The sequence below is a fragment of the Anabas testudineus genome, chromosome 6 (genome assembly GCF_900324465.2).
Source record: "Anabas testudineus chromosome 6, fAnaTes1.2, whole genome shotgun sequence".
In the NCBI taxonomy this organism is placed as follows: Eukaryota; Metazoa; Chordata; class Actinopteri; order Anabantiformes; family Anabantidae; genus Anabas; species Anabas testudineus.
In genome coordinates, this window is record NC_046615.1 from 14,350,393 (window position 1) to 14,374,499 (window position 24,107).

General features: G+C 39.2%; 4 protein-coding genes across 6 annotated transcripts; 1 reads left to right on the forward strand and 3 right to left on the reverse strand.

Moving 5' to 3' along the window:
- The first annotated feature begins 4,418 nt into the window (after window positions 1-4,418).
- ccdc33 (coiled-coil domain containing 33) lies at window positions 4,419-9,495 on the forward strand. Its single transcript, XM_026364641.1, has 10 exons — window positions 4,419-4,548; window positions 5,172-5,335; window positions 5,460-5,523; window positions 7,337-7,532; window positions 8,153-8,241; window positions 8,331-8,459; window positions 8,572-8,665; window positions 8,847-8,971; window positions 9,172-9,261; window positions 9,365-9,495. The coding sequence occupies exons 1-10, from the start codon at window positions 4,477-4,479 to the stop codon at window positions 9,482-9,484; spliced, it is 1,143 nt and encodes a 380-aa protein (XP_026220426.1). The 5' UTR covers window positions 4,419-4,476; the 3' UTR covers window positions 9,485-9,495.
- On the reverse strand, window positions 9,282-12,585 carry LOC113165250 (cholesterol side-chain cleavage enzyme, mitochondrial). The gene is made up of 9 exons (XM_026364640.1): window positions 12,299-12,585; window positions 12,029-12,184; window positions 11,707-11,906; window positions 11,395-11,598; window positions 11,075-11,235; window positions 10,835-11,001; window positions 10,574-10,652; window positions 10,274-10,465; window positions 9,282-10,186 (listed from the first exon to the last, which is right to left on the reverse strand). The coding sequence occupies exons 1-9, from the start codon at window positions 12,565-12,567 to the stop codon at window positions 10,064-10,066; spliced, it is 1,551 nt and encodes a 516-aa protein (XP_026220425.1). The 5' UTR covers window positions 12,568-12,585; the 3' UTR covers window positions 9,282-10,063.
- Window positions 12,586-12,850: 265 nt separating this feature from the next.
- stoml1 (stomatin (EPB72)-like 1) lies at window positions 12,851-16,600 on the reverse strand. Its single transcript, XM_026364632.1, has 7 exons — window positions 16,267-16,600; window positions 15,431-15,537; window positions 15,205-15,354; window positions 14,375-14,578; window positions 14,085-14,295; window positions 13,805-14,005; window positions 12,851-13,567 (listed from the first exon to the last, which is right to left on the reverse strand). Exons 1-7 carry the CDS (start codon window positions 16,421-16,423, stop codon window positions 13,533-13,535), a joined length of 1,065 nt encoding a protein of 354 aa, XP_026220417.1. The 5' UTR covers window positions 16,424-16,600; the 3' UTR covers window positions 12,851-13,532.
- Window positions 16,601-17,511: 911 nt separating this feature from the next.
- On the reverse strand, window positions 17,512-19,840 carry nr2e3 (nuclear receptor subfamily 2, group E, member 3). 3 transcript variants are annotated; one of them, XM_026366178.1, is made up of 8 exons: window positions 19,765-19,840; window positions 19,365-19,512; window positions 19,119-19,222; window positions 18,754-19,017; window positions 18,312-18,499; window positions 17,976-18,216; window positions 17,786-17,891; window positions 17,512-17,644 (listed from the first exon to the last, which is right to left on the reverse strand). In XM_026366178.1, exons 1-8 carry the CDS (start codon window positions 19,838-19,840, stop codon window positions 17,512-17,514), a joined length of 1,260 nt encoding a protein of 419 aa, XP_026221963.1. The 3 variants fall into 3 exon arrangements, with proteins under 3 accessions (XP_026221963.1, XP_026221962.1, XP_026221961.1); XM_026366177.1 differs by having other exon boundaries at window positions 19,365-19,515; XM_026366176.1 differs by having other exon boundaries at window positions 19,365-19,524.
- Window positions 19,841-24,107: the final 4,267 nt, after the last annotated feature.

A 24,107-nucleotide genomic window follows, 5' to 3' on the forward strand; every position in this document is an offset into this window, starting at 1 on the left:
GCTAATGCTATTAATTCCTCTCTACGCATGATCAATGGTCTTTTCCAAGGTTGCATTGAAGCCGTGACTGATGAACACATACTGAAATAGCACTCTAAAAAGCCATCTTATCTACAGTAATGTATACACTGGGATGGGAACGACAGTATTTATGTGACCATCATTTGGATCCTGACCCTTTCTTTTGTGGCAGTTGCTCCTCTGACCTGTTCTCCCAGGCTGGGATAATCAAGATGCAGGTCACTTGCTCTCAGGCACAGAGCATATCCATCTCCTGACGGGATCTGGGTGGAAGATGGTGGATCCCTTTAAGCTCTAATTGATTTGTCTGGCCTCAGATCTGTGTTTTCGGGAAGGTGTGTGTGACTGAGTGTTGACATCATTGCTTCACTTGTCTGCCCTGTGACGTAAATTCAATTCCGGTGACAGTCCTGCCAAAACAGGAATGATGTATTGCACAACGGGCACGCCTAGCAGTCACTCATCAATCTTTATGCCCTTTTCACAACCTCACGCATGATGTGACATGATTTTAACTCTAAACACACATGTTTAATTCATTTTTGTTATAGATACCTGTCATGATTTTTAACTGAACACCACTTCTTTGCCATTGAATATTTTTTTGTGAAACTTTATTTCAGATTTCGTTACATTATTCCAAGTTCAGTCAACCTTTCACCATTGGGAGCAGGGGGACAATGAATGCATTAGCGTTTTGATGTTGCTCTGAACTATTCAACACTAGGCTGGCTTTAGTAAATGTCAACTGGTGTTGTTAGTCATTAAGCTTCACTTGTATCGCATTTTGTAAAGGTCATGTCGAGCCGGCGGGGAAAAGCTGTCACTGATACTCGCTGTGCTGCGGCTGTAGCCTGGATACCAACCTGCTGTTGGCAAGGCTTTAGGGCGGGTGTAGATTGCCTCATTGTCCCTAAAGGCTTAGTCACATTTCCTAAGCATGTTTGAGGATCAGGAAATTCACAGTTAACACACAGAAGTACATACTAGCAATTTAAAGGCCTGGGCACCCTGGTATGCCACATACCTGTCTCTGGTTTGAGTCCAGTGTGTGGCAGGAGATTTTTGTTGTATGACCTACTGTATGAAATAAAGGTGCCAAAAACTAATATATTCATGTTCAAAATAAAACTTCCTCCACATGCTATAGACTTGGTCTGTAGTTTTGTACATAACGCTGATGATGTAATTTATTGTATCAGTCACAAGGAAATAGTTATTGTTAAGTGAGTAGTTTCACTTGCTTTAAGTAAATGTAGCTGTTAAATGTAGTATTTTAACTGATTATAAAATGCTGCAGTAATAGCTTTCACTGAGACGTTGTAGGGGCTGCTCCTCCCAACATGACAAACCTGTCGGCTTGATTCAGTTTCTATTGACTAAACTAAAGTTAGACATTATATTAGGTGCAACCTGAGTTCCTGTTTGGCTGTGCTTACACTTAAAGGTAATAAATCTATGTGTAATACAACATTACCTGTCATCATCATGAACATCTATCCAAGGTGAGTAATTTACTATATTTGCAAAACCCTGGAGATCATATTTCCCACCATCCTACTGTTGTACTGTAAAGCGTGTTCTTGTGTTTGGATGAACTCATCAGCCACGCTGTTCATTACACCCTGCTTTTGTGTGCATGCCCTGTCTATTTATTTAACACTGTGGTTTCACGGCAGCATAACCGTAATTGACAGATGTTGATTTACTGATAATTCTTGGCTTTGCTTTCACTCTGGACCTCATAGGGAGTGGCACTGGCTGTCAGCCTTACACGTCCTTGAATCAAAGCTACATGTTGCCCTTGACACACACATCTCCCTCCCGCCTCTCTATTGCTATATTTTAAAAACCTTCATACTGCTGACAGGGCACAGATGTGATTACAAATGCAGCAAAATGTCATTTTCTAAGTAATTACATTTTTCAGTGCCAGAAGACACATTTTAGTCACAACTGGTTGAAGCAACAATCACCTGAAATTGAATTTGACATAATTTAATATTATAGCACATAGAGTGTAAATGCAGATCAATTATTAACAGCCTGATTGAATTGGATGGGGAATTTTTACAGATACAGTTGAGTAATACAACTAATGAAGGGTTTTATTGTCAGTCAGTATCATGTCAAAATTTTAATTCAGTTGAATTTGTATGTGTGTTATGAATGTGTGTTAACTTATGCAAGATGTCCAGGGTTTTATAGCAATAACAATAAGCTTTATATATTTCTACACATTCTCTATGTAATAATGTATATCTACATCTCCAAGATGAACACAGTGTGTATTAATATTTGTGTTTGAACCGTAGAACCTGTGTGAAACGCTTTCACATAAAACACAAGTTCTCTCTTGTGTTGTGCTAAAAACCTTCAGCAGAGACAGAAAAACAGGAACCAAAACAGTCCACATGTCTGTGCTGAGTTCCTGTGATGACTGAGTGACCAGCTGTGTAAACCCATGCATCCTCTCTTCTCATTTTTGTTTTTTTCCTTTTGATTTCAACTGCCCCCACTTCTCTTACAACCCTTTTACCTCTGTGTCCATTAGCACACTACAAGTGTTACCACTTGGCTCGCTGTGTGTAGACGACAGCATGGGAAGGTTTTATGGGAAAGATGGTCGGAGAGGATGCTGGGGTCACATATTGAAAAAGGGGGAAATTGTGTCTTGAAGCAAAAAATAATTAAATAAAAAGTGGTAGACAAGAAAGGTGGAATGTGTGGAGGGAGGTAGAGAAAGCTCCTGGGAGCCGCCTTGCTCTGGCAGGCTAATTGAAGCTCTGTGTGGCAGGAGACTCAGCTGTCACTTCAATGAAGAGCCCATTTGCTGCATTTTTCAGCCTGTGTGCTGAATTCTGATGATGTTAACGAAAAGCCCGGCCACAGATTGACACAGTGCCACTGAGACCCCTCCTTCTCCTGCATGGGGACAGACAGCACATGTCCCACTCCCGTCCACAGCCCTCCATAGATTATGAATAACAGGGTCACAGGTATTCTAATCACGAGCATCAGCCTCAAAGCACAACATGAGAATCTGAATGAGTTTGTTCTGAGGATTTTAGAAAATTGTCGAGCAGTCTCATGCATGATAATGTGATATTAGACTCTGCAGGAAGCGTTTTCACTTCTACAGGTTTCGCCTTGTTTGATTAGAAGAGATTATGTCTTCTAGCAGAACAGATAGCTGCAAGCATTCAGTGAATTATTTATGGTGAATTAAAGCAGCCAGTGGAAACAAATATTACAAAAACTCAACCCAGCAGGATTTTTATATGGTAAGCTGCAGAAGATATACATATGTTTACTATTAGATTTGTTATGCGGTCTTGTGAAATTTAACCTAAAGCTATCCAATAATTTTAGATAAGGATGTATTGTCTCATGTTTGAAGATGATGAAATTTTCAACAAAGATTTATTGATCCACTGCTTTTCACATACATTTGCTACCATGTGTGTGAACATACACACTGTAGAGAGGTTAAATGCACATTTCATAGAGAATAAAGATGCTCACAACTAATTATTTAAAGACTCTCATCATGACTCAACACTGGCTGTTTACTTATTGTTTTGTTTTATACAAATAAAATTCAAATTATCTATTTAAATTCAACATCTTGAAATGACGTGTAGTAATAGAAAATTTGAGATGAGACTCACACTGCGCTGAGTAAAGCTGAGAATAAGGAGCCACAGGTGCGCACAGCACGTCATTAGTCAGTTCCCATCAATCTGCTTCTCCAGTCTAAGACAGAATTCATCTGGGGGCTGGTATTTACTGAGCAGGAACCTCCCTGTGATTGTACCGATTGTTGCGTGCTGCTTGCAGGCATTAATACAAGGTGTAATTAAAATGTGTTTTCTTGATGCTAAGATACAAAAAAGCAGTGGTTACAGAAGTCATGTGTTTGGAATTTCTAGTTTTCGAGCACATTGGCATCAAAATACAACTAGTAAAAGTAAAAAATACTCAGTATAGTAGAATGTGCAGTTTTAGAACATGCATTAATAAGTCTGCCTTCTTTTTCCACACTTTTCAGTTATTTAGAAATCATGCACTAATATATGGCATGTCTATTTAAAAAAAACTAAACAAAGTAAAGTAAAAGTAAGGTTTGAAGTTTTGCCTCCAAAATGTAAAAGGTAGCAAAAAATTAGATGACTATAAATACCTCACAACTAAACATAGGTACAGTGAATGTACTTTCTATCACCTCAAATGGGGATTTTGAAACGCAAGATGGAAATAGATTGAATCCCATTGTTTTGAGCTCTGTTGTATATAACAAAACATGACAAGAATCTTTATCATTGGCTTAAAATTGTTGCTAAGGTGTTTGTTGTGGTAACAGGCTGATCGTTCTAACTTCAGAGCTCCAACTTTCACATCCACCGTCAGTTGTGTGTGCATTTTCCTGAGGATGACTCTATAGTTTTCAGTTGGATGAAGGCCTCAAAGAAGACAAAATCACTCAGCAACCCTGCAGCTACAAAGCCAGGCTCTGCCAGTGTGGAGGTATTGTGTTGGAGGGAGAGCATGTGGGAGGATAAAGGATATAATATGTAATAACTCTTATTCCATCTTATTTCCTTGAATTTGTGCTACCTGGCAACCACCGCCATTGACAGTGTGCACAGTATGCAAGGCTCACAAATGAAGGACTTTAGGCCTATTGACTTGTAATATCAAGTGGACACCCTATGCATAGTGATGTAACAGCCTTTATTTTTGAAGAGGCAGATAAGGCCACATACAAGTACAGTGAGTACTGAGAGGTTAGAGCTACTGTGTACTTTGAATAAAAGCTTTTGTTTTGTGTAAAAGTGCAGCTTGTATAGATTTTACCACTGCAGAAGTGCAGAAGTCAGTGTGTAGCATCTTGCTTGGACAGCCAACAGCTAGCAGGTCTGTTGTGCATTTCCTGTAGCAACCTTCTGAGACATCAGTTCAAAAATTTCAAGCAATTCCAATTAAATTAGAAAATGTATCAAATAATAAAATACGGTGATAAAACAATGTTAATCCTGCTTTTTGACCTGAAGTCTCCAGCACTGGAAACACAATTATAGCATATGAAGCGATGATTGTCATGAGATTAGTTCTATTTTAACGTGGAAAAAATAAATTGTTCTCCACAGCTTCAGAAGGATGAATATAACCTGCCAACCCATGACGCGCTGGCGCAGATCCTACCAGATTACCTGGTTAGCGAAGCAAAGAATGAACTCCAAAATGCAACACATCAGGAACAGAAGAAGCCAAACATAAACCGCACATTTAAAACACATCATCCACACAAACGGTAAGGTGGACTCCTAAAAGTGAGAAACAGGGTTTTTATTGTGACAAATTCAAACAGGACAACAACAAACTATTTTTACACCAATTTCACTGATGAGTCAAACATTTTCAACCTCCTTCTTCAGAGCCCCTCTGTGTGCATTTGAAGATGATCCCCACATGGAGAGGCTCACCGACCTCCAAACAAAGGTAACATAACTCAATCAATATGTAAACTCTTGGAACAATCAATGAGGAAATCCCCGCTGCCTCATTTAGTTTGTGAAGAGTGACAATGAAAAGGATGCTGAGATGGGAAACTATACTAAAGCAGGAATTCAGGGGCAGGAGACAAAATGGCAGCTAGGAATAGATTTACATTTATCAGACTGAACTCAAGGAACCTTCAAGTCGATGATGTTTACACTTGTGCTAAGGTCTGAGGGTGTTATATATGCATATTCTGACATTTCCTGCGTTGCTGTGAGTTTTTTTTTTACAATTAGGTAACTTCAATTCACTATTTAGATATGCGGCTGAAATGATGCACCTGCAGTTTCTGTAGATATATTTTGGAAAATAATAATATGCTACAAAGGCTGAGATCTGGGTATAATTGGGATGATTTTATTGTGACAGTGCATATGTTGGTACAAAATACAGATTTACATGCATAATGGTTTAGAAAAAAAATGAAATATCATAATGTCATGCTTCACTTTTGTCTGTGATACAATTATCCAAGAGTGGCATTATGTATGACAGTAAGGCCACTTTAATGTCTTCAAATTATAGAGAGGAAGGGAAAGTCACTTTTTTTTTATATCTGACACATGAAGGGACTTTCCAGGCTCGTCATGGGGAGCCATCCTTCCCTTCATGCCTGTAGGTCCCCCCAACAGAGACACCATCTCATCTACAGTCATGATTGTCACCTAGTCCCTGCCCTTTCAATTAGATGCTCAATTTCACCCTTCTGTCCCATGGGAGTAACAACCACACCATCCAAGATTGGAATCCCCTAACCCCCCCCCCTCACTAACATGCAGCTGGACCCTGCTCTCAGCCTCCTTCAATTCTGCCTATTCAGCTTGATAGAAGTGTGTATGACAGAGCAGAGAACAATGCTGCTAGAGAACACATGCATGTCTTATGGAGAGAAAAACAGTAATAACAGATTGTGATTCCTAAAAAGCAGCTCTGAGTACCTTCTGAATTTTGATCTTTTTAAGGAACAAGGAAGTAAAGAACGTGAAAAGAAAGCACAAAATGTAAGAAATCATTTTGATGATTTATGGTCTTGCTCGTTAATTTGGCCTCATCGGTTTAGTGAATGGGTTTAGTTTGGACTATTAGGATTAACCCAAAATCCCCAGGTAAAGCTCCCATGACAAAAAAATCCTTTGAAGCATGTAGTGTCATTGTCTCAATGGAGCCATGAATATAGTGTAACACAGGTACACCTTCGTAAAATTAAATATTTTGGCTGAGTTATGTTTTAGTCACTTCTCATGCGTTTGTTTTGTGCTTATTTGAAAGCCAGAAATTAATTATTTACTGACACACTGAGCCTTGTGACAAGCTGTACATGCAACATCTGTGTTTTCAAATTCTCTCATGTCCTGTGCAGAAATATTTCTGTTGACTTCCTTTTGTTTGAGATGGGGTTTGAGAGACATCTAGTGGTGGTACACTGGCCTCAAATCTTTTACCAGGAAAATTACTGAGAGTTGTGTGACATTAGCCCCATTTTGTTCTGGAAAAAACAAAGACACGTGACTGACACACACATTAAAACCCTGGGTGTGACCTTGATCGTATTGCACCTTGGGAAACAGTTATTCTTGCACTAAACACTAACCTGCTTGTATTTACCCAAATGTTCACAGCTTCACTGTGAGGTCGTACAGTGTAATACAGGGGAGAGAAATTGGGATTAACAGAAGAATACAAATTAAAATTATAACTAATATCCCACTTTAAGCTCCTATTGTGAGACTGACAGGTGGCATCTCTTCATCAGGAGGTGGAAAACTATCGTGCAGCCATGAGAAAGATGGCAGAAGACATCATACTGCTGCGGACACAGATTGGGGCTCTGGAGGCAGAAAACAGCCAGCTCCGCAGTGATTTGTCTCTGCATCAGGACCTTGGCCAAGATCTGCTGAGTGACACAGACATCGACGTCATGACCAAGGCTGAGATGTGTGATCGTATCTGTAAGTCACAAGGGAGAATCACCGTACATTAGTTTTAATATTTGCCTAAACCAAAACCAACAGCTAACTATTTTATACTCATCAAAATCGAAACATATTTTAATTCACTAATGTTGAGAGGTTTACCAGTGAGTCAGCAGTCACTGTGGATTGGCAGATGAAGAAGTGGTGTGGAAGGTGGCTCACTTGTATTTGCTAATCCTTGTGTCTATTCCCAAGCAGACTGTGCTGCTTTGTGATAAGACAGCTCATTTAGGCCATGGACACTGATAAGCTCACTGGGTAGTATGTCCCTTATCTTCAAGGGCAGTTTATGACCCTCAGTGAAAGGATGTTGCTGAAGGTTTCACTGCTGGCATCAATGCAAAGGGATTGGATTTAAGTCCCATTCAACAGAAAATTCATTCATTCATTCAGCTTTAAAGATTGATGTTTTGATCATTATTGTATAAATGTCCAAGACTCAGGACTGTCATTCTAAATTTTTTCTTCCTTTTTCCCAAATTACCACATTAATCCAAAAAGACAGCATGTCACTCTTCCTCAAAGCATCTGTACAGTATGTTTCTTAATACAGATTTATGCTGCTGTGTATAATTCATCCTGATGTTCTCTTGAAGCCTCTCTGAAATTCAAGTTGGCCAGTGAGACCAGTAAGGTTGCATCGCAAAGAGACAGGATCCAACAGCTCCAGAATGAGCTGATCAAGGTCAGAAACAACACTATTCATACAGCGCAGAAATGAAACAATCCATGACAGTTTAGTTTACTGTTGTGCTTTCTTTCTGTGTTGTGCAGAAAAATGACAGCGAGAAGGAGCTGCTGAAACTTCAGAGAATCCACCGGCAACAGGAGCAACTACAGCAACACCAGAATCACTCGGCAAAGGTGGCCAGTTTGGAGGCCACAGTGAAACAGCAGGAAAAGGTGAACACTGCAACACCAGTGGTTTCACAGCAGATAGTGTTTGTCAAATAACACCTTATAATATATATGTTAAAAAAATGTCCTTTACACTTGTGATATATTAATTTTGTAGGTCATTGAGAAGATGGAGAAAGCATTAGATAGCAAACTCAGAGAGAGAAATAGACAAAGTGGTGACAAAAGGCTGGTGTTGAAAAAGCACAGAGGTGAGTGGATTGAATTGGGTGGGAGGACTTCTAGAAAGTTTAGCTTAAAAACTAAGAACTTAAAAGCTTGTAAAAGTAGGAACTTATGGCAGAGCCACTGCATTAGATTGTACCAAATAAATAGTCAGTTTATATTAACGTGGCCCAGACACTACAACTCTGTGTGTGCTGTGTACTGTAGGTGAGAGTGACTGCAGAAAGGATGAGATAGAGTCGGCCTTGGCAGCAGAAAATGCTCGTCTCAGAGAAGAGCTGGAGAGGACTCGCCAGCAACCTCCCACTGTCGTTATACAGCAGTCAGCACAGGTGCTCCTACACATTCAAGCCACTATTAATGCAGGATGATGTGAAAGTGGTGCAACACTTTACTCAGATTGATGGGTTTAGGATTGATCACGGCTTAGAGTTAAGATATGGTGAATCTAATAGAATATACCTTCTAACATCACTTTTATTTTTATCTTGTCACTTAAAATCTGGAACCAATGAGTCTATTCCTGTTTCAGACAAAAGAGATACTGCCACTGAAGGAGAGACTAACTTTACTAAATAAGTTGGAGAAAGCTGAAGCAAGAGTGCAAACATTGGAGGCTCAGGTGAAAAAGGAGATCCTGTTTTTGTTTTATTGATTTATTTAGGTCATTAAGCACATTTTCATTCACGACTAACATGCTTCACCTTTATTTCCGAACATTACAGCTGGAGGAGAACTCTAGATTATGGGGGAGACAGAAGCAGGAAATGTTGACCAAACTGAGTGAGCACAGTCACGGCTTTGTCCACACCACAGTCCTTCGTAATGTTTCTTCGGACCGTTGAGTACAGCTATTCTTCATTTTACATACTGTACTCCAGGTAATTGTTGCATAAGTTATTTAACTCAGAATAGTTTTCCCCAATGTTTTCCACCTGTTACAACAGGTCGTATCAGATTCCCTTTATGATAAAATCAAAGAAGACTAAAGAAGTACAAACCTGATTAATGACTTGACATTAAATATTGTGCCAAACAATAATAAATCATCATTATATAACAACATTAAAATATACAATAAAATAAAATAAAGACATTTTGTGACCATTTGTTTAGTATATTAATAACACTGGTGTGTTCACATTACATTTTTATCATTATATTTTAAGGTTCTGTACATTCAAGGCTCAATCTCCTGTACACATTCTCATTGACCACTATATATATATATATATATATATATATATATATATATAATAGCATATGTGTTTGCTTTATTCACTAATTATGGAATTAGTGTGGTAACATGTTCATGCACACCTTTAGCTTTTTTTATTTCTGTGGTGCCTTTGCAATTAATTGTGATAATGAACTAGAAATGAGACCATATTGTTGTGCACCACTATTTTGTTCCAACTGAGTTGTTACCGACTTGCATGTAAAGGTTTCAGAGTCAATATTATCGGCTTGTCTGGTACAAGAATAAGCTCAAAGGTACTCTGCACATCCACATGCCGTTGTGTCTCCACTCTGAAGTTTTCAAGCATCTACAAGGGCCAAAGATAGTACAGTTAATATCACGTGCAAATGTTTGATAAAATATAGTGTAACCATTTTTTCTCTGTATATCTCACATGGATAAGGAAGATTTGCATCTCTGCCTCAGCTATTCTGCGGCCCAAACATTGACGGGGGCCAAAGCCGAAGCCCAGGCTTTTGAAGTAGTGCGTCTCTGTTTTCAGCCAGCGGGAGGGCTGATACTGCTCTGGACGAAAAAACACCTTGGGGTCTCTTCCCATTGCGTAAAGTCCTAACTGAACCAAAGTCTAAATTCAAACAAAAAAAGAAGAATATTGTTTCATTGATGCACTTGCACAGTTTCCTAAAATACAAAAACGGGATTGGACTATTGATAATTTGTAACTGTGTCTTACCCCAGCTGGGATGTGATAGTTTTGAATAATGATATCTTCTGTTATGTATCTTTGCAAGCTCACTGCAACTGGATGTAACCTGAGGTATAGAAGTGAAATTCGATATTAAAAGAGACTGGCAGTGAAAAGCAGAATTTAGAGCTATTATCAGAACGCTGCAGTATTATATGTGTTAATGGAAAATGTAATACTATAGATGGTAAAGAGGCAAAAGGTGACTAAAGTAATTATGGTCATTGTGGTCAAAAGACCTTCCTTCACCTCAGCGTTTCCTTCAGTGCTCCTTTAACCAAAGGAATCCTGTTCAGCATCTCCAGCATGTCTCCCTGGGCTGCAGCCCGAGCTGCAGCCACCTCTGCCCTCAGCTCCTCCTGGAGGCTGGGGTGCTTGGCTAGTTCATACAACGTCCACAGCAGTGTTATAGAGGTCTGAAACACACACACACTGAGTTAACAAAATTAAAAAGCTGAAAAGGGATCAAATTCTGGATTTCTTTCTTACTGTGTCTACTCCTCCAGCCATTAGCTCAGTGACGCTGGCCTTAATGTCTTCAATGGATAGTTTGTCCAGCATAAGCAGACTAGCTAGGACACCTGGGTATTTCTTTGAAGGGCCAGTCTCCTGACGCAACTGCCTGTAGATGTTCTGGATGCAGCGGTCCGCTGATGCAACAACAAAATGACAAAACTAGAATCTGCACCACATTCAGTACAAACTGACAAAATTAAGAGCTCTTACGTATCTGGAAAACATGACATCAGGGCTATTTCACAAATATTCATTGTTGCTGTCTTCTCAGCCCTTGGGTTAGGGTTAGGTACCTTGGTTAAATATCCCATCCCAAGCCTCCATGTGGTCACGCCACACCTTTGCTCCAATCTGCTTCAACAGACGAGGAGGTATGTACAGCATGGGTGAGGTGGTCTTGAACATGAGGGTAATGCAGTCGATGAAATGCTGAGCTTCAGGGTCAATGTAGTCCAGCATCAAACCCAGACGCTCCCCATATAGCACTGAGCTGACCGCTGTGTAGGACAGACAAGACCAGACCAAGGCCATTGTGAGGAAACACTGGCACTGGCCCAAAAAGGGAATAAAATACAGTTCAACATCAAGAAAAATAACAGTCTTACATTCTAGTGCATATTTAAAGAGTTCTTGAGAGAGGTCAGAGGTCCATCTGTTTTGGCCACTTCGCTCTATCTTTCTGTTGACTCTGGTCACAAAATCCTGGCCCACTTCGTCCAGCAAAGGCACGAAGTTTCCCAGCATCTTCGGAGAAATCACCTCCTTGTTGAGAATCACTCGGTTTGATCTCCACTCCTCTCCATTTCTGTGGGAAGTTCACATTCATGTAGGTGTTAGACACACTTTAATAGCACTTAAATACATAATTAAAAGTACTGAAGTATTGGTAAAACTGATGTTATACAGTTCAAAAAGAATAACACATACTTTAGTAAAATTCCATATTTGCGATTCCTGTAGTCTCTGTATAATGTCCACGCTTCAACCTTCAGCCTTTTAGGATAATGGCCTTCCGCTTTGAACAGGATGGCAGCATCCTCAGGAATTATGATATTTACGCTTTCATAATAACCAATTTTCTCTCTGATGTACACAAAAAGAAAATGATAACGCCACATTAGTCATGAAACATGACCTTGTGTGTAGGTGGTTATAGGTGTTTTGTTTTTTTTTACCAAACTACCTTGCCTTCCCTACCTGTAGATGGGTCCGAAAGTGTTAAAGTTGTGCAACATGATGCGGTGAAGGTTTCTGAAGCCGTCAAGTTTCCAGAAATTGTACAAGTTTCCCACCCCATTCTTCCACAGTCCAGGGATCTCACTGAACGGCTTGACAATGCTGCTGCTCTCTGAGCACGCCTGTTTGACCACAGTGCTTCTGCTGCAGCGGCCACCTGACGTGGTCAGTTCTTCTATCCAGGACACCGACCGCGTCACAGGCTTGTGCCACATACTCCACCTGGCCATCCCAGCAACAAAAAAGCTCACTCTGCTCTCTATCTTCAGCTGCTATTCAGGCTCTCCCAAGGACATCTACGCACAAATAGGAGGCTGGTCTAAACAGTCAAACTCCCCTGCTCAGCTGATGTAGTCCAGTTGCCAGGTGTCAACTTTCAGATTTTTGGAATAAGTGTGTTACAAACTATGAAGTCTGGGTTCAGTAAAGTAAAGTCTAAAAACTTAAACTCAATATAACCACAGCTAAAAATAAGTATTTAATTTGATAAAAAAAAGACACGGTCATAACAGGAACAGTTCATAACAACTTTATACCAATCAGTATAATCAGTGCATACATGAAAAAAGTAAAAGATTTTTTTCCTACAAATGCACCTGCGTCTGTGTCCTGCATTTTCTCACACCAGCTTTACACCTGCAGCTTGATCATTTTTGTCTACTAATTCAACAAACACTTTCTTCCTCTGCTAAAATGGTATGTTCAACAGGACACATGGGAAGCAGGTAAAATGGACAACCACAATTAGATTATTTACCACTATGTATGCATACTCTGTATTTAGTTTATTCCTTTGTTCTGTAGTGGTTATATACCTGCCATTACCTGCCAATCCTTGTCAATTGGCTTGACCAGCTCATGGGTGTATCTGCTCTGCTGCATTTCTCTTTTTGTTGATTAAATCTGCCACAACATCATTTGTAAGCTGCCTTTGCCTCCTTGACTTTTCTCATATATTTTAGGCACAAAAAAACATGTAATTTACAGTTAAAGTAAGGAAATAATAAAAACCTATATACATTTTAAATATATACTATTTTGTAAGTAGCTTTATAAGTTCCTCCAGTTTCATGGCAGTCTTAATGTCCCCATGGATTTTAAGTCTGCCAGTGGTATAAGCAGCAAATGGTCCAAGGCCACCCTGGAACATGTCCAGAAGGTCACTGTCACTCATACTCAGTGTCACATCTGGCTCTCAGTACAAGGACCCTGCTCCAGCTGCCCCACTACCTACAAAACACATGCAAAGCAATAGAGATATATTTTTTAAACTGCATTTTTCTTTTTTGCCACTTTTTACAATTGAACACCTAGTTACAGCCAAACTCTGAACAGTACGATGAAGTTTATCTTCAACACCACAAACATTTGGGAGTTATTGGACAGATTTACATTCTTTTACTAAACTTATTTCAATGACAAATATCTTTACATTTATATAATTTACAGCAAAATATGGATCATGACCTTGACTTAAATCCACATAGTAACTATGGTGTTGCCCATCTCCCGAGCTGATGTCAAACTGGAAACAGGCCCCAACCTGGCGAACCAAAGTTTCAGAAAGCAGGAGTTTGACGCCTTCGAGCAGCTCTTCAACAGAACCTGGTGTGGTCATGACTGTCTGAGGTTCACTGCTGAGCTCATCTGTGAAAGTGATGCTGTCCTCTAAAGGGAAGGAGACATATGTGTATTATATGACATATAATATTATATGCTGTACAAAAGATTGAGTGTGCAGCCATACCGTGTTGAGATTTTAAAGTGCTACTGTGGCTCAGAAAGTGCATGGCCAACTGCTGAATGGGGCCACTAAGGCCTCCCAGCCCAGGCACAGAGGGAGGCATGATGAGAGGTCCAGAGGGATCTCCTTCTGGTGCTTTTAAAAGTGAGCCCAGGGTAAGCTCTACCCTGTCCACCTCCAACCCCCAGGGCCGAGTCATCTCATTTATGTCCATCTGTAGGGCGCAAGAAAGGGGGTGAGTTTGACGTGACACAGTAAAAAGCCACCACTTAGTAGCTGAAGTGTAATCTCACCCCAAGATAGTCTCCCAATTTAACTCTCTCAATCTGGATCTCCCTGACAGTCTTCTTTGACAGGCTGTGGGTCAAAGCATTCTGTGCCGTCATCCGGGTTGAGGCGTTCAAGTCCTGGACTGACACTACTGACATAACGGGGTTCCAAATCCTAAACTGGATGTCTGCTCCCACTGACAACACACCACCATCTTGGGTATTAACCTGCAATAGAAGAACATTTATATACATAATTTCTGTCATTATCTACATTCTCACAGTAGTGTGAAGTATTAGCTAAGCATTAATTGCTGAGTTTTTGTGTCTTTAAAACATACATACATAAGAACAACATGAGCTTGTTTTATTCAAGTGCAGCGTTCAAAGTGTTTCATTGATGGAACTGGAGATTGTGATGTAAAAAAAAAAAAGTCAATTTTGTCATGACAATTTATTAATACAATTTATTTACAAATAAATTGTATTAAGTTAGAAGTTAAAGTATCATTACATATGTGCTTTCACACACTACTAACAAACCAAGTTAGTATAATTTTGCTCAGTGTAGTAGATGATCACTTACTGTACAAATGCTCAGTTCATTTGTAAGGGTAAGAATCAAATATTCAATATATTAGATGGTGAGACCGTGTTTAAATGTGTGTGCCTGTGATGAACACTGGGAAAATAACTATATGTTGAGGAACATGAAAGACCCAATATTTGTGTCTAAAAACGAAATTAATAACTTCTTGGCATTATTACACCACTTTTGTGTTCAAAACTTAATTTTTCATGACCTCTGACTGTAGTGTTTCAGTATTTAATTTCTTTCAAATGTAATGGTTTACCTGGCATGGAGGGATGTTGAAAGCACGGGTGCGCAGGTCTACTTTCTGCCACTGGTCTATGAGGGGTAGCACAAGGACAATGCCAGGGCCCTTTGGGGGACAAACACGACCCAAACGAAACACTACAATCCTCTGGTAGTTCGGCACAGTCTGCAGACAAAGTCATCAATCACATTTAGTTTTTTAAATTCTAACACACTGTGAGAATAACAACATTCAAACTTACTTTGAGTACAAACCACCCTGTTATAGGAAAGGTTAAAAAGGTGCAGATATAAACGAGGAAGATGACAATCTGGTTGCAGATCCAAGACAGCCATCCTTGGGAGGAATCTTAAAGGAAAATAAACAAAAAGAGATCTCACAAGTGTTCTTCAGCACTACCTTTACAGTTAGTCTTTTGGAAGACGACTCTATCTAAAAGCAAACAAATAGCTAAGTCAATAGTCAAATTATTCAGTTTTAAGGGTTATAAGTGCTATTTGGAGTGTAGGAATGCCAATTGTTTGGCAGAGCACAGTCAGCAAGAGGGATTGTAGGCCTAGATGAAAGTGGTAAAGTAGGAAGATGCTATTAAGCTGATACTCTGTGGGCGAGTGTCAGAGCTCTGAAGATGAGAAGCCAGCGCAGAGATATAAACAGTGTTGTGACATATGGCTTTTTTAATTTACCAAAAAGTGAGATATGCTGCTGCATTTAGTCCAATCTATCAATCATGTCAGAGAAAAAAGAGTCTTGCACAGTGAAGCTTAGTTGGTTACCAATGATGACCATCAAGACTAAACTGCAAGATATCTCATCTGCAATTCTGACCCTGCTGCTTCACCCAAGTCCACCAACCTATCCTATCCTGTGTGATGGCCTGGTGTACTGCAAGTCACTTGGCAAAACAACTTTCCCTTCAGGACAACAAAGTTAAACTAGATCACTTGACGCTGGTTTATACAATTTAGAATAGGTGCACAGTCATTTATTCAGTTATAGTACTCTAAACTCCAAAAACAACATACTACTAACTAGTTAATAGTAGTACTTAGTAGTAGTAGTACTTAGTTCACCTACCAGTAAAGTCGTTTTCGGAAACATTGGGGATGTAGTCAAATGAAAGTCCTTTGTGATAGCTGCGCTGTGTAAAACTGTCGATGTCAACAAACAAGCCAGGGGTCCGCGGAGTGGTGGAGTCTCTCTGAGGGAGCAGCTGATACGGCTGTTTAAACATTGCTGCGTAAAGTGTACCCCTTATTATTTAAAGCAACTTATTATTTATCATTCTCCCCGCTACAGTTGCCAGAAAAAGCCGCCTAGTTCAAGTAAACAAATTGGTAAAATACAGGTTGCGTTAGCTCATCATGCTAACCAGTTAGCTTGAGTAAAGCTCTTCCGTGTTTTGGTGCCGTTCTTCTTCTTCGCGTTCACTAAAAGCTGGTTCTCACATCAAATGTGCTCATTACCGCCACCTGTTAACAGAACCAGGAGTTTCCACTAATGGACAGAGCTGATCTTTTAGGTATTTTTGTTGTCTCCCCCCATAAATGTTACTAAATGTGAACAAGTGCTACAAGTTCAAGGCAGTCTTTGGAAAAGTTAGCACAATATACATAAAGTTTATTATTTTATATATTAGATTACTGAATTATTACTGATATCCTGGTTGAATTGAAGATAGCTTTAACTATTTTATATACTTTTGGTGTAAAATACTAATGTAACTAATGTATGTAATTCTTGTGATAAATCATGTATTATAGCTATGTTTTATTCTGTTTCTTTTGGCCCTATAACAACAGGAACTTGTTAAACAAATACAAATACAAATACAAAATCCCCATATTTATTTAAGACAAAACCCAAATCAAACACATCATTCTCATTTACTGTAATACCAAATTCTTTTCCTACTCCTAAAATATCAAAAGTTAGTTAGTTAGTGTTCCTACAAGAAATCATAATGTATAAAATTGTAATAGTCACAATTTAAATGCTGTAATTATGACTGAGGAAAAATTATCTTATTCAATTTTTTTTTTTTACAGTACACATTCTGACTTGTGATAGTACAAAAACTACAGAAATCACTGTTAACATTAATGATGACTCAGTTACATTGCATTGTTCCAGTAGGATATGACAGTGTGGGAGTGAGCCTGGATGCACAAGCACATCAGGACCCAGAAACCAAAGCATATATATGTAACCTTAGACCTATTCATTTTACTATATTCATCTGTGCATCTGTCAAAAAGTAAAAATACTGAATTTGACCTATGAATTGATTTGGTTTATTGTACATTCTAAGTTGATGCTTGTTCAGTTTTTGAACATGTCACACAGCAGCTTCTCCATGGGTGTGCTGCCAATGGTCCTGTGAAAGAACAGATGTTCTATTTTCTCAGAGCTCACAAAGTGGAGGGATGGTAGCAGAAGCAACAGTCTCCCAAACCTTGATGGACAAAAACAAAATAAACGTAATATTTCTATATTACTATACTGCCATTTAGATGACAAACTTCACATACTTCAATGTTCTTATGTTTGAAAGTCTTCTGTATTTAAAAAATAAATAAATATACGAGAGGATCACCTGGAACTCTGGTTGGGATATACTGAATGGATGTGCTGACCCAGCAACACCTGAGACTGGTCCTGTAGATTCTCGACTTGATCTGGATCTTTGAGGCTGCGTGTCTCTGCTCGAGGAGGTCAAAAAGCAGGTGTTAGTTAAATTGTCCATTCAACAATGAACTCTTGTTACTAGAAGAATAACTCCTCACCTGGTTTAAACAGCACAATGGCCTTCAGGCAGGCAAACTCAGTAGGGTCAACAGCCAGGGCCTTGAAGCGACTAAAAACCTCTTCCAGGATGCGCAGGTCAGCTGTGGGCAGGCCCATTTTGGATTGTTGTGTGGGGGAAAGATCTGGAAGCGTCAGAAGAGGACAGCTGTCCATAGGTAGGGACCACTGGATGGCACACAGGAGGAACATCTCACTCCACGCTTCTTCAAGGAGAATAACCTGAGGAAATACAAGAAACACAGGTTATTAGCCATGATTCAAATATGTGCAAATCCATAAGTATATATACAGAAACATATGTTAGTGAGTCCCACCTGGTCTCGAAATGGCAGGTGAGCAAAAACAGGCAAATTTTTTGCCCATTTGACAGACATGAAGAGGAGTCGTGCTGATGTCTCATATATACTCTCTGTACAGCTTGAGGTGTATGATGACATACGACAGTCGGAGGAAGTCTGATCCTTTGCTGAATCATTGGTTGTCACATCAATATTCTCTTCCACTGTACATCAGAGAAAGCGAGTCAGTCAAAGTTTTTGGCTTCTAGGAGTATGGTATTTGCTCTAAATACAGTGCAATTTAGCTAAGACTGTTTTCATTTAATGTGAATCAGAGGCAAAACAAATCAGAAAGTTTCAGAAGTTTCACAAATTATTAAGTATTTTGTCACAAAATAAAGATGCAGCAGGGACATCTGTGTAGGACATTTGTTGTGCCAAGATCCACCTTAATTTATTGTTGTTCATATGATCTCACCATCCTCAGGTTCCAGTTTTGCACAGGTCTCTGCAGTCAGCAGGCTGACCATAAAGCGGTGATTATTACTGGAGTTGCTGCAGGGTTGGATGGTGGCAGAACTGGGGACAGATGAAGTGACCAGAGGTCTGCAGATGACTGATGAGTATGTGGCAGACGAGGTGAGCTCCTGTGTGGTGGCCAGGTGCTCAGTTTTAGTGTCCGTATTTACAGAGTCCAGACTGACATGTGCTGTGTTTCTGGGTTGTCGCTCATTCTGCACAGCTGCCGGAGGGACAGGTAAATAACAAGCAAGGATAGTCAAGGCACTGTAGAATGTGTGCTGTAATAGAAAGTGTATGTGCATGGACAAGCAGTCTTCTCACCATCTTTATTCATGCCAGCCTGGAGACATTTCTTTAGTCGACAAGCTTGGCACTGGTTTCGATGAGCCTTGTCAACAGGGCACCTGCCAGTTCCAGCCTGACACCTAATAACATTGACAAAAAACATTTTTTTTAAATCAAGGTATGTAGTATGTTTAAATCATACAGCTATATACAAAACTTGTTTTTTTTGATCTAAGATAAAATGTTGTGTACTGTATTAGGTCCAGTCTGCATCTTGCTCACCTGTAGATGAGTCTTCGTCTCACACTGCGCTTGAAAAATCCACTGCAGCCATTGCATGCATAAATGCCGTAGTGTTTGCCGCTGCTTGAATCAGAGCACACTTTACAAAGAAGGCCTTGGCCAAGAGCTTTACCTGTGGTTGAACTTTCTTCTGCAGAGAACAGAAAAATATACTCAACATTATACACAAAGCTACAGTGTGCAACTCTTTTAAAACATTTTTTAGTAAAGATGTGCTCAGTTGCTTGTTTCCCATTAGCTTATTAATTCTGTCTTTCCATTGTTCACACAATAAACCAAATTATGATCATTATTATTCTAACATTATTTACTATACAGCTATTTTATTAGATCTTTCATATGTGCATTTTACAAATATATATTACATTTAAAGGCTCACCTGATTGAGCGCCATCTGAGAAGTCACTAGAGTTGTCAGACGAAAACATGTTCATTTTGGTCATATGATCCTCCATTTTGTGATTTGTTCTGATGTCTGAACTTATCTCCAGACAAATTTGTCACAGATGAATTTTCTCTTCTTTATGAAACGTTTCTGTAGTTTCTGGCTGGATCAGTGCATTTTCCCATGTGAAGTTTGACACACAGCAATGTTCCCAAAATAGGAAAGAAATGTAAAATTTGTACCTCTCTCCACTAAAATACTAAGTTAAAGAGTAATTTCTTCAGAGATGATCAAAGAGTAACTCCAGGAATGCTTGATGCTCTTGATCCCGTGTTGATGTCCTTGTCTTCTTGTTTCTGCCAGAATGAGTGAGTGAGCCTGAGTCGTCTGGGGCTTTCTAGAGGAAGAGAAGGAGATTAACAGACGCTGTGTAAGCAAATGCTGATTTGTCATCCTCTTAATCTTTACTGTCTATAAGGGTAAGTCAATCAGTCACATCACTTACAGGCATAATCATATTCAACAAAGGTGAACACTGCAGTTATTGCATTGCACTGTTTAACTAAATTGCGCATAATTACATTTTATTGTATTGTTATTGTATTGTTTGTGTAGGGACAACACCTGGAAATGAGCCTTTTGGTTAACGCGGTATAATTTGAGAAATATAATTAATATGCACCATCCCATCCATTAAATTAATAAACAAAAGAAAAATAATATTTCACTTTTATTTACCCAACTGCACCACTTTCAACATCTCTCCACAAACAAATGTAAAGGACTGCTGCATAAGAGGTCCCTGTCTCCTGATTATAGCTATAATTAACATTGTGGTGTAAAGTGAGTTTTTGACTAGTTTTATGTCAGCTTAAGTGGTATTTTCACACGTATGCCTCTTTTTAAGTCCATATACGGACTAGAAACACACACATAATTGCAAAGGACTGTATAACTTTAATCTTCACCTTCGTACTAAGCGATTTACTCTTACAATACAGTTTAGTTAAGACATCCCTTTGTGCCATATTGGCCCTGTCATGGCCTCAGGAGAATATAGCCACCCCAAATCAGCAAAGTAGCTTAACCTTCTATGAAATGTGGTCTTCTTGTTGGAGAAGGATCACGAAAGGGGGGCAATGGGAAGAAAAACAATTAGTGTAGAGACTGAAAGAGGAGCAAGAGTCGACCCTTAATTCTATTCTTCTGCCATATGGTGGGTGCTCTCTGAAGCCTCCATCTGCCTAATAAACGATCCAAGGCAGTTTACTGTTAACAAGGCTTTCGATCACTGATTTCTCTCTTTCTTTAATTTAAAGTATTACAGTACACAGTTGGTGGACACTGGGAGATATCAGAAACCTCTTTTTTTTCTTTTTTTTTCTGCACTGTTCGCTGGCTTAGGTCATTTTTGTTTATAGATAATAACATACCACCCTTTAATCAGATCAAAAGTAACAAAGAGACTAGAGATACTGAGATGACTATTCGCAGATGAATTCCATTATGTGTGAAATCCTTTTTAACTTTTGATTGGGAGCATAACTAAGTACGGAGACTGCAGTGTTTGTGCAGAGTCATTTAAACTTAGAGTCTCTTTGTCTGAAACAGTATTATAAGAACAGAGATTAAAGCTGTCGATGGCCAAGACTGCATGGTATAGTGATTATAGCTGGCCCAGCAGTTAAAGTATTTGTTTGTAGTGAACTGGCTTTGTAATGTGCTGCTCAACAAAACATAATGCATCACCTCTGGAAAGACTGTCTAGACTCACTAGACAGACAAACCAAACACCAGGCATCATTTAGCTTGCTCTACAGCCATTTGCAATTACTGTTTAAACATATTGTCCTGTGGATAAGCTTATACCAGTTCACATATTCATACTGACCTAAGCTTTATTGAGTATAGTAATCTGATGTCCACATTCATCACATTACATAACACAACACAGGTTTACTCACATGTCAGAGAGAGCTGTTCTTCACACTGGACAGGAAATGTACATGTAAGGTAAAGTTAAAGTTTTTAATGAGGAAAATGATTGGTTGATTTTTTTCAAACTTATTCCCAACATGACAGTTTACCTGTTTTCCAGGACCAACTTACAAGAATACGAATCCAACCAGACATGCGTGTAAAATGCAACTTGACTGGTTGGTGTGGGCGTACAACTGTGAGGCAGTAACTCTAGTTCTATTTATGAAACATGTAGATATAACTTCCCCAACTAACCCATACCTACCTCGCTTCAAAAATGAAATGACTAGTCCCATGTAATCTTGACTTAGCCCCTGATCTTTTCAATTGCTAGTAACGCTCCTGGCTGCTGCCATAAGCAAAGTGCTGCTAAAGTTCTGCCAGGCAGAGATAACTGTCATGTTTCTTTACTCCACAGCCTCGTGATTGTTGTGCATCTTTAGCAGCGTGCTGCCATGAGCCAGCTGGCTTATTATGTATTTAGCAGAAACATTTATGATGACAGAGGCACGCAGGTGATTGAACACACGTCACTAGTAAAACCCTAGCTCCACTGCTTGGCAGATCAGACAGATCAGCTGTTCATTATTTAACGTTACATTTCTGTTTTCATATACAAAGACTTTTCACTGTTGTCAGATGCAGTGCATTAAGCATGAATATGCAATGCAGCAGCTGTACATGTACAGTATACAACATAATTGTGCTGTCCTTCAGACAATGCCCTTGGATGCTGGTTACAAATCTTTGCACCAGTGTAAGCAGCTTTTTGATATAATCTCTTTGAATGTCAGCTATTGTCAAAGACTGAGATTAACTTTTAAAGTTGCTACTGTCCACACAGATAGGTGCAGGTGCACTGAAGCTTCTAAGGCATAAAATGTTTTAACTGTTGATATGTATCTTTTAAAATTAGCAATAGAGCATCATGGCTTTAAATATACATACTGATATAAATCATCTAACTATAACTAACTAAACTGGACAAAGTTCTCATTAAATATTTTTCTGATTCAAAGCTAAAATTCAAAATTAGGAATTTCAAAGGACTGAAGTCAATAAAATGTTGTAGCAGGATAATCTTATTTCTGTCATCTTATAGTTGTATGGGCTTCTGTCACGCTGCACTCAGCATTTGCATCTGATTCCACCTAGCTGCAGAGAGTGCTTCAGCCTCATTAGGTTCAGTTCAGTGTCGCCCTGTGGAACCCCTCCTTGCCCCCACCCCACCAAGTCAGATAAAGTAGAAGGGTTGAGGTGTCAGCACTATGCCTACCAGGGATTGCCCCACCTTGCCATCTGCTGCCACTACTGTAATCCACAAATCACTTGTCTCAGTCCATATCAAAGTCATGTCAGCTCGATTCAACAAGTAAATTAACATGCAAGAGACTTATCGTAAAACCCATGATACTGCTGACAGAGGAATCAAGGAGTTTACTCAGTTACATCCCCCATAAAGCTCAAGCTCTTTAGCATAAATGACATAAACCTAATATAATAAAATTATTTACTTTACCATTACCCATTCACATTGTTTATTTGGCACAAAGTCTCAACATGCTCTCCAGTACAGAAATATTCAAGTTTGAAATTATGCCCTGCACCACATAAGTAGTCTACTGTATTTTCCTTACAGATTCGGGACATTTTGGTTTTGTTTGGGAATTTAGCTGGTCCTCACAACTTCACAAAAAACATCCTGGGGATTAGGACTTGGTTTTAGGATATGGGTTAGAAATAGGGTAAGGGTTAGGGTTAGGCATTCATCTATGATGCTTAGCTTTAGGGGAGTTTGCATGTTCTCCGTGTGTCTGCATGACAAATTTGTTCAGAATGTGCCACTAAACATACTGAACAAACGCTCTGGTTGGGCAGAAGGTAAGGATTGACATACTTTCAGAGTTCAGTAGCACTTTATTTTAAAGCTCTGTTATAATGAGATGATATGAGGTAATATTTTGGAATTAACAAGGTAACAGCTGGACACTATCTCTAGCAAGGTAAAGACAGTAATATCTCAGCAACAAGAAGGTAACAGGGAGTTTTATCATTTCTTTACCATCCACCCTAAGTGTTATTTGTGTGAAGTTTCCTATTTTATTATCTAATTTATTTTATTCTGACACTATTGATATCATATCAATTTCAATTGAATGGTTATTCTGTTTGTTCTTGATTTAAAACATCATAAAGCCTTGGAAAGAAGGCAGAGAGAATTTCTTTTGCCAACTAAAGGGTGGGGTCAAAACTGTGAATGGATTTTATTGTAAAATGTTTGTGCAAATCTTTTCCAGGAATTCCCCCATTTAAGCTAGTTTTGGTCACAGTCTTTCCTTCCCCTTTAGAGTGTTGTG